Source organism: Acyrthosiphon pisum, chromosome A3 (assembly GCF_005508785.2).
Source record: "Acyrthosiphon pisum isolate AL4f chromosome A3, pea_aphid_22Mar2018_4r6ur, whole genome shotgun sequence".
Lineage (NCBI taxonomy): Eukaryota > Metazoa > Arthropoda > Insecta > Hemiptera > Aphididae > Acyrthosiphon > Acyrthosiphon pisum.
This window is the reverse complement of record NC_042496.1, coordinates 16,902,996-16,913,642: the sequence shown is the minus strand read 5'-3', so window position 1 is coordinate 16,913,642 and position 10,647 is coordinate 16,902,996. Positions and strand designations below refer to the sequence as shown.

Genomic DNA, 10,647 nt, shown 5'->3' with positions numbered 1-10,647 from the left:
GGCGTATTTCATTGATAACGAGAAGACGGCTATCTAGTATTAGTATATATCTGTGTTTAAAAGTTATTGGGATGTTATTACTAGCAAATAATGATCATTCATAATGTTTATATTAATTTAGACATTTTTTCAACATTAAAGTCAGATATTCTAAAAGCATATATACAGTTATTTTATCGTTTAATTGTTTATTATTATTTATGATCATTAAAATACTAAACAAAGTCTCACCGTCTCTAAAACAGGTATAACAAAATATAGTAAAATGATCAACAGTACATATAACTACCTATGTCAAAATTATTATATATTTTATTAGCAAAATCGTAGGAACAAGAAGTATTAGATAGAATTTTAAAGATGGCATAATTTATTATAATTCATACTGCAACTTGATGATAAGAAAATGGATATTCGAGAATATATTACAGTCATTAGTATGAAAAATATATTTAGTGTTATCGTATTTAGGTATCAGTAGCGGTCAAACAGTGAAAGTGATGAGGAGGATAGATTTCTGCCCTCGCTATAACCTATTATTTAAAATTATATTTCTAATAATGAAATAGTGTATTTTAAATAATAGGTCCCCCCCCATGACAAATTAATTTTAACGCCACTGGTAGGTACCTATATTCTGTAGGTATGTTTACAGATTACACTGTTTACAGATAACAGACGTACATCATTATTAACGAGATTATTAATTATATTATATAATATGTATTTTGTATTTTGTATAGTATCCTAAAAACAGAAAAAATTAAATTTTATTTATCAAATTATTGACTATTTTCGATTAGGTAATCGAAATTCGGCAACGCTTTAAATATATATTACCTGTATTTTTTAAGTTTAGTTATTTACCGAAAAACATATTGAAATAGTTATTAAATTCAGATACTACTGAACTTATTACCTTACATTATATGTCAAGGAATACTTAGTAGGTAATTATGTTACTATTATAATATAACGATCATGAGTTAAGCTAATATTGACATTCGGTAATACTATGTTATATAGGTACCTGCCATAAAACAGGGTAATATAATAGAATGGTATCTATTTAGTATAATATAATATTATGTTATTTAGACCAATAAAGATAAATATGGTTTAGACTTAAAATCGGTAATCATCTATTATAATAATTATACGCTTAAAACATATATATATATATATATATTGTATAGATATATATGTACACGACTCTAATTTGGATTAGCTATTCCATTTGTGGCTGTCCACACGCGTCGTCACACCGTTAACGATTGTAAACCGTTTTAATGTCAAAATGTTAAAAGTAATTATTTTTTTTTCATTGTTCGTCGCCCATACATTTGTGTCCGCAGAGTACATATTCAAAGGATTTGACGATAAGTTCAAACCGGATTGGTGGCAATCGGAAATTATCTATCAAATTTACGTTCGTTCTTTTAAAGACAGTAACGGCGATGGAATCGGAGATTTCAATGGTACGTACAGTGTATTATTTTGTACTTGATTACATAATAATATTTTCATACAATGGTTTTCAAGTATTTAAGAAATAAAAAATAAAAAATATAAAAACAGTAGGTATCTTAAAATTCTAATAAATTAAATTTAATTATTTCTATATTTTCTACTTTAATTTGTTTGTCAAGTTTCAGTAGTATTACTAAAACTAAGGTTACACGATTTTTACACAAAAATTTGAATTAATCTAAAGAAAATAGCAATATTGTTTGGTAATCTTTTTTTTTTCTTGATTTTTAATCGAATGGTTAAGTATGGCAATTTGAATGAAAATCTGAATTTTTAAAACTTAAAAAGTTTATGGTTAATAGGAAAAAATAAAGACATAACTCAGCAATAATAAGTTGGTGGGTAAATAAGTTAAATTTAATATAATATATTAATGAGATAGATCCGAATCATACCCTGGGCCCCCATACGAACATGTTCAGTGGGGCCCATTATCTTCTTGAAGAATAAATAAAAAAAAAAAACCCAAGTGGTATAATGAATTGAAACAAAAAAAAACGTCGGTGTAGTCAGACCAGAAAACTCTATTTTTTAACTATTCTTCTGAACTACCAGAAATTAAATTGTCAAGATAGGCTAGTCAAGTAGATACAAAAGGTAAAATTTAAAAACTAATTAACTTTTTTATCGTTAAAAAAATAGTTAACTTAGCTAGATTTTTCTATATCAACATTCAACATAAATCTCTGAAATTGAAGAACGGATTTTGGTGTTCAATGTCTTGTTAGAATCATTTTGGTTACGATACTGGATAAGTGCAGTGAAAATGTTCACTACTTTCTCTTTAATAACTCTATACACTATATAGACCTTTAAAGTTGTACAACATCAACATGCATACACACATTTGTGTAGATAAAAACGAAATATCAAATGTGAGAATTTGTTTACAATTTTAAGAAGGCTAAAAAGTACGAGGTGAGTTCCATAAGAGTTTTACAACAAAAACAATTGAAAAAAGTTTGGCATTGTAGAAACGGATCACTAAGATTTTGTATATCTACTCGAAAGAAAAAATTTTCTATTTTCTAATTTTCCATTTCAAGCACTAGCTAAAGTATAATTTGGTTTATATATTATACACAATATAGTTAATAATTAACCAAAAATTAAAAATCAAGAAAGTGTACCTACATTTTGACTTCGATTTGTAAAGCATTTTTTTCTAGTGAATGTTAAAACTAATAGTTTCTGAAGATTTTATTGTTTAAGCCTTTAAGGTTAACATTAAGTAGGCAGGTATATCTACACTTAAAGAAATATTTTCATTTTCAACCAACATCAAGTAATTTTCCTACAATATTGTTTTTAACTTAAAATATCATTCTATAAAACAATAAACAAGTAGTTATGAACATTAAATAAATTATTTAGCACTAATTGTCACCTCGGTATTCTTGTTTTCAATTCTATTTCTTCAAAAACAAGTTTATAAAATAAAAAAAATCCACTTTCCTTGGGGACGATAATACTTGAGGTATTATATAATTAGTAAATTACTGAGTTTATCAAGTTTTCAAAAATAAAAATGTAGCAAAATAATAATATACAGTTTAGTAAATTATTCAAAAATGTGTATTTTAAAAATTTAAAAATTAAAAATTATTATTTTTGATTTAAAATATTATATTAAAAACAAAATTATTTATTTTGAAATGTACTCATACCTAATAGTACACAACACGTATGACTAAAATGTTGTAACAGATTATTTTGAAATTAAATCGATAACTTATATATTTTGTACAGGTATTACGGAAAAAGTGGATTATTTTAAAAGTATAAATGTTGGAGCAGTTTGGTTATCTCCAATATTTCAATCTCCACAAGATGATTTTGGTTATGACGTGTCAAACTTTAAGCAGGTGGACCCATTATTCGGTACTATGGCAGACTTTGACCGGCTGAGAGATGCCTTCCACCAAAGAGGTACGTTTATAGTTGGTGTCTACGGTTGATGTTTGAACAAGTCCTAATATTAACTTGATTGATTAAAAGGTATAAAAGTAATATTGGACTTTGTGCCAAATCACACAAGTGACGAACATCCGTGGTTCACCAAATCTGTACAGCGTAAGGAACCTTACACGAATTACTATGTGTGGAAAGACCCAATTATCGATGCAAGTGGTAACAGAACACCTCCGAATAACTGGGTAAGTAATGCAAATCTATTTGACAATAATTCTAGCGCTTGTATAAACTATAAAGGGCAACAGAAATCCTTGTCAAAAAAAAATAAAAAAATTTGCTTTATGGTTTATAGGTTAGGTTACACGTACGACAAACATTATGAAAATTAAATTAATAAATAACAATTTAACACGTTGATGGTCACGCCATACCATAGCATTCTATGTGTTTTGGTCTTGTCAGTGCATGACTGCTATAGCATTTGTTATTGTACTTATTGATTTATGGTCAACAATTTTAGTGATGCTAAAAGGTCAGAAATGTGGTGCCATGCTATAACAGTTATGTCCATTGTTCATTAACGTGTTAAGTAATATACTTATGTCAAGAAATGTCAAAAAGAATATTTTGAAAAAAGTTATTACGTTTTAAATTAATTTAATCCAAAAAAATATTGATATTTAAAAAATAAGCTACCAGACTTAAATTAACGTTTTGCCTTCAAAATGTATCTAAAAATTAGATTTATAAATAAGATATTTTGAATTTTGAATTTTTCCGAAAAAAATTTTAGAATTAATAAAATGTATTTTTTAGTAAACAAAAAACTGTTTAGATATTGATTAGAATAAAAGTTATTTCATTTGTTAGCTCTTTCTGTTATATCCTGTATAATATATACTTGGTCTTAAAAAGTATGATTGGTATTTTTCACAAAATCTTCGTATTTTAAACATCTTTTCACTTTTGTGATTGCAGTTGGGTGTTTTCAATACAGGGTCTGCCTGGGAGTGGAACGAAGAACGACAACAATACTATTACCACGCGTTTCAAGTAAAACAACCAGACTTGAACTATAGATGTCCAATGGTCGTGGAAGAAATTAAGGTATATTTATTCTCACTTATTCTCAATTTAAATAGGGTACTATAATTGTATACACATAATACTATATAGTAGCAACGTTTATACATTATATTATTATGTATGATCACTGATAATAGTCGAAGTCGCATAAAATACATAAATTACGATTAAAATATTATACCTTAAACATGTCTCTAGAACATCATATTATTTTGGCTGGGACGTGGTATAGATGGATTCAGATTTGACGCTGTAAATTATCTATATGAAAGGGCAGATTTAGAGGATGAATCAAAATCTTACAAAGTCGGCATAATGGAAACTGATTACGACGCGTTGATACACGACAAAACACTAGATCAACCGGAAACATATGAAATGGTGCGCGTTTGGAGAGAACTGTTGGACGATTATTCGTCATCCGAAAAAGTAACCAAGTAAGAAAAAAAGTTACTCTCCTGTTATATGAGACTACTTTGTTTTTTGACAACATCACAATCCTGTTATCTAAGACTACCGCACAATGGTACTTTTCTGTTATACCTTAAACGAGATTACAACTATTATAGCGACTACCACCCAAGACTGACTCCGTTATCGCGACTACCACAATAGCTGAACGATATCATTTTTTTTTTTATAAAATTCAAATGTTACCATCCGCATTATTATTTATTATTTTATTTATGGATCTACCATTTTTGTTCATAAACGTTTCGAATTATAATAATACCAACGTATAAAATATATTCTGTAAATTCTCTTCGTATAATAATATTATTCGTGCATGTAACTGGCATAATATTAATATGAACTCGTTTACTACAGCTTCTTCATGGTTGAATGTTACTCGCCATTGCCCAACACTATGAGGTACTACGGCAACGCGACATCTGCTGGAGCTCATTTTCCGTTCAACTTTTTGCTCATCAACGCGTTCAACCAGCAATCCGATGCCTACGATGTCGACAGAGTGATTAAATCCTGGATGTTGAACATGCCTGAAGGCAAGTGGCCCAACTGGGTGGTAAGTGTGTGATTCCAAATGAACGGTTGTTATGGTTTTACGAAACGACAATTTTCTCGGTAAATTCGTATAGGTGCACAAGAACATTTTGAAGCTATCCGTTCATCTAAACTTAAGTTGAGTAACACTTATTGTTTATGGCCTGTTAATAACTGGTTCGATAACAAAGCACTAAAAAAATACGAGTTTATTGAAAAAATGTTTCGATGTATCTAGGTTAGGTGCTTAGTTAATAACTTAAAATTATGTAAGAAAAATGTTTTCAAAAACACTTATATTTTACAAGTAAACAACACTCTTTCGCCTCAACAGATTCAATTTGTATTATAATAATGTCCGTGTCACACTTAAAATATATAATATATTATATAAAATGATACTCGTGGCTTGGCACGACGCGGTAGCTACAATAAATCACGCAACGTGGTTGAGAGTAAGTAACGCCCGTTGCCACTAGTCCCCGGATGGGTGACCACCAGGGTTCGTAGTGGAAAAAACCTTGCCACACATACACGTGTTGCTAACCAACCTAATCAAACGTCCCAACTCTACCGTATCAACCCTATCAAACTTACAATCTAATGACCTCAGTCGTCAAAGCCTTAATCTAATAAAAAAAAAAGATACTTATGCGGAGTAAACTGTATTTTGTTCGTTTGGGTGGTTTAGCTCGGCAATCATGACAATTCACGATTAGCGTCTAGGACAAACCCGTTGTTAGTGGACGGCCTACACATGACGCAACTCCTACTTCCGGGAACTCCGATCACGTACTACGGTGACGAGATGGGTGTCCAAGACACATATGTCCGATGGAGCCAGACCGTGGATCCGGCCGGACGTAACGTCGGCATATTGCGGTACACGAAATTCAGTCGAGATCCCGCCAGAAGCCCGTTTCCCTGGGATGACTCTGTGAACGCCGGTATAATATTACTATAATTGCTGTTTTCACCGATGCGACAATAATGAATTATTATTGAATTCGCTGTGAAGATCGATACCTAAATATAAGAGTGATAATATAATAGAACGTTTCCGTCACAGGTTTCACCAACGGAACGAATGGAACGTGGCTTCCTGTCAACCCGGATTACTGGCACGAAAACTTGGTTCAGTTGTCCAAGTTTAAGAGTCACCTTAGGACGTACAGACAGTTGTCGCGCTTGAGACAGAACCCCACAATCATTAAAGGAGACTTGCACGTATACGTACTGTCTAAATGGGTGTTCGGTTTTTCGAGGTAAGTTTGATTGATATGAGCCCAAGCCCGGATTAAGATAATTTTTCGCTAAATTACTTAACTTTATTAAAGTTAACATTTTTCTTTTCTAAAAAATGTATAAATAATGTTCATTTGTAGTTGGTACTCGTAAGAACATTAAACCGTCCGCAAAAATTGAATCAGTAAAACTGTCATAAATACACATTTGCATTTGTTTTTGCTTAAGATTATACATTATTACAGTTTCATAACCATTTGATTATAAAGATACAATATGAATATGGACAATTTTTTTTGCTTTAAGTTAGCATATTGTTATAAAAAATAACGTCTCTATAATGGTTTATGACAGTGTTGAAAAAACTATGGACCCTTCAAATTTGAAATATTTTAGCTTGAAAGTAGGAAACATTTTTATACCTGATAACCTAAAGTCATCAATGAACGTAACTTTATCATCAAATGTTATATATTCACGGTTACGATTGTCAAAACTATGCAACTGCCAACTAAAATAATATAATTTCAAGTCAATTTGAGTACCTACCTAGAAGATAACCTAGAAGATTAGTGATTACAATAATAAATTGTCAACACAAAAATAACATTTAGGTCCCTACAACCTACAATAAAACAATCCATTGAATTAGTGAACGTAAAAATGTTAATTTCTTAATAAAATAAGACAGAACTTGATTAATGGACAGTTGATAACTTATGTTTTATACTATAGCATATTATATTTAATATATTTTATATATTATATTTTGTATAAGCTATACGTTGGTGATTTATTCATTTTAGGAGTTTTTATGATCATCCGACTTTCTTCGTCGTCATTAACTTCGGCAGTGAACTGGAAACAGTTAATATAAAAGAAGCTAGACAAACGTTACCAAAAATATTAAAAGTTAAAGTTTCAAGTATAAACTCAGGTTATGTTACTGGGTAAGTTTAAAACATTTTAATATGTTAGTTTTCTGCGAACAATTCAAAACGATAACAGACCCATTTTGTATACAATTATTGATGTAATTATTATTTTGTTTATAGTAATATGGTACAATCAAGTTCTATACATTTGAGACCAAAAGCTGCTCTTGTTCTCTCAACAGCAAAACCTAATGAAGACAGTTAAAAATGACTCATTGATATGTAGAAGAAAGTATACAAGTTTAAGTACAAATTAAAATATAACTGGTTTTGAAACTTAGTGCATATAGTTTTTTTTTATCCACTATTTGTATACACATTTTATTAATTTCATACTATACATACAACAATAATAAAGTGGTATTTTTCAACATAAATGTATTGCTGAACAACAAAAATTCAAAAGTGTTCAAGATTTTCTTAAACACTTTAAATTATTGCTTATTGATGTAAGCAATGTTTCAGAATAAAATTATACACGGCGGTGCTTCAGGTTAATTTTCGTAATGTTATAGTAATTTGTAAAAATAAATTAAAGCGTATTAAATAATTGTTTTTGTTATTTTTGTGTAATAAACAGAACTCATCTAAATGCATGTCCCTACATATCATAGGCAATTTTGATGCCATAGTTATAGGTAGAGCGCGAATTTTTACGCACTTAAAAGTATCGAAATATGCCATATAATATGCAGTCAAAATCATGAAAACATGCAAAAAAATATGCAGTCAAAATCATGAAAATATATAAAAAATATGCAGTCAAAATCATAAAAATATGTAAAAAATATGCAAGAATATTTATTTATTTATTTAAAATGTACAATAAAATTTATAATAATTAATTACTTTAACACTTAAAAAAAAATTTAGGAAATTTTCTGAACAACTTAATTTATTTTTAAAATTTTATTTATTATTAAAATTAATAATCATATGCATTTCAATTTTCAAGTTTCGGAATATTCACGATTTACAGACAACGACAAACGATGTAACTGAGTGGTATATCGATAACCGACTGACACAGCAAGAGCGATTAAGTTTACATCGTAATCGATTATTTATTTATCTTATAATGTTATAAATAAATATATATATATAAATTATTATTTAGTGACTATGAAATTTAGTTTTAATTTTTCTACTTGACAAAATATTATTTTATACATTTTTTTAAATTTTCGCTTCAATATGCAATAACCTTTAAATATGCAGAAATATGCAAAAAAAAAATTTCACCATTAGCTTCAAATTATGATGATTCGTGAAGATAACTGACAAAAATACCAAAAATATTAAAAGGAAAAAAATATGCAATTGCATAGAAATCCGCGCTCTAGTTATAGGTATCTATATATAATAATACTAAAATCGAACAAAATGTGTAATTTATTTTAAACATTAGAAAAAAATAGCATGCATTAAATGAGAGCAGATATATCTTTAATAAATTCCAACATTATAATCATAGTTTTTATTTATTTAAAATTATATAAATACAATGCAGTTATAAGTCACTCATTAGTCATTATAAATAATAATGAAAATGCTTATTAAATATTATAAATTTCAAAATAATACAATATTTACATTAAGCATGTAATGGTAAACAACGTACTTTGGCAAAAAAAAAAAGTTGTTTTACAAAAAAAAAAACGACAGTTACGATACGTTTGTACCTACTCAGCGTTTACTTTGTGTTGATTTTATAATCCTAAATAGCATGATCCCATACGAGGGAGATTTCTATCTTTTGAAGATTTCTATCGAAGATTTCGGAATTCGATTTTTATTTCATAATTGAACTTAAAACATATCGACTGTCTTAGTGGCCAACCCTATATAGTAAAATTAATAATAGGTATCTTATAAAACGATAAATATACGTGCGTTATTCATATAATATTACATTATATACCTACACTTATGTTCATTCATAACAATACAATCTCATATTAACTTGTAATTTTTATACTCCAGTTTGAGTTCAGTGTAAATATAATATAGATAAGAACTTTTTAACTGTATAAAAACACTTGACAATAATAATTTTTAATTACATGCAAATGACACTACAATGAATTTACATTGATGTCATACGCCTAATGTCATAAAATCAACCAACACAATTATTTTGAATTATTAGGACCAAATAAAATTTTTTTTTTTGTAGGCTGGTTCAGTTTTTAAAAGGTAGCTTTCGTAATTTTGTTTAAAAAGAAATTTAGATGAAAACAATTTTTTACTACCTAATACGGTTGACAAGTAAGTACATTGCTTTTTGTAGGCACACCAAACAATCGATAATTAATGAACAACACTATCGGTTATATTCTATAGCTACTCTGTAAAATTTAATGAATACTAAATATTTTTGATTAATACCTACTGTGAACAAAATAAGTACCTAAAATGGGTCTCTGCTTACGCTGTTTGTTTTATAAAGTTCTAAATGTTTGTCATAAATTGTTAAGTACATCATATATTATTATTATTGTTATACAAATTAATTTATTAAATTAAAATATATTAACAATTAATACAATACGAAACTTAATTTTTATAAAAAAAAAATCGTATTCAAAGATGATGCAATATTAATTAAAAAATAATAACATTTATATTTACTTATTATTCATTTAAATATTATATGTGATAATATATTATGATATATTATTCCCGTATCCAAATTTTTTATTTCATAACTTAAATACAATTTTACTTATTTTTACTAGATGATAAAAACATTGATATCTTTGTACATTCATACGGTAATCGTAGTAGTTATTTTATATTTTTTTTAGGGCACGATTGCGTCATTGAAAATGTTCAATACATATAATATTATTTACTTTTAAAGACAATAGTCGATAAGGATGTCGTAACATACGAATTAAATGGTTATTTTGTTTTAGTGCAAATTATAAAA

The 10,647-nt window shown here is 28.2% G+C and overlaps 1 protein-coding gene across 1 annotated transcript; it reads left to right on the top strand.

The window, feature by feature from the left end:
• The first annotated feature begins 1,208 nt into the window (after window positions 1–1,208).
• LOC100160111 (maltase 2) lies at window positions 1,209–8,265 on the top strand. Its single transcript, XM_001952128.4, has 10 exons — window positions 1,209–1,478; window positions 3,280–3,459; window positions 3,529–3,686; window positions 4,423–4,551; window positions 4,729–4,967; window positions 5,359–5,557; window positions 6,227–6,482; window positions 6,605–6,800; window positions 7,587–7,730; window positions 7,836–8,265. The coding sequence occupies exons 1-10, from the start codon at window positions 1,298–1,300 to the stop codon at window positions 7,918–7,920; spliced, it is 1,767 nt and encodes a 588-aa protein (XP_001952163.2). The 5' UTR covers window positions 1,209–1,297; the 3' UTR covers window positions 7,921–8,265.
• Window positions 8,266–10,647: the final 2,382 nt, after the last annotated feature.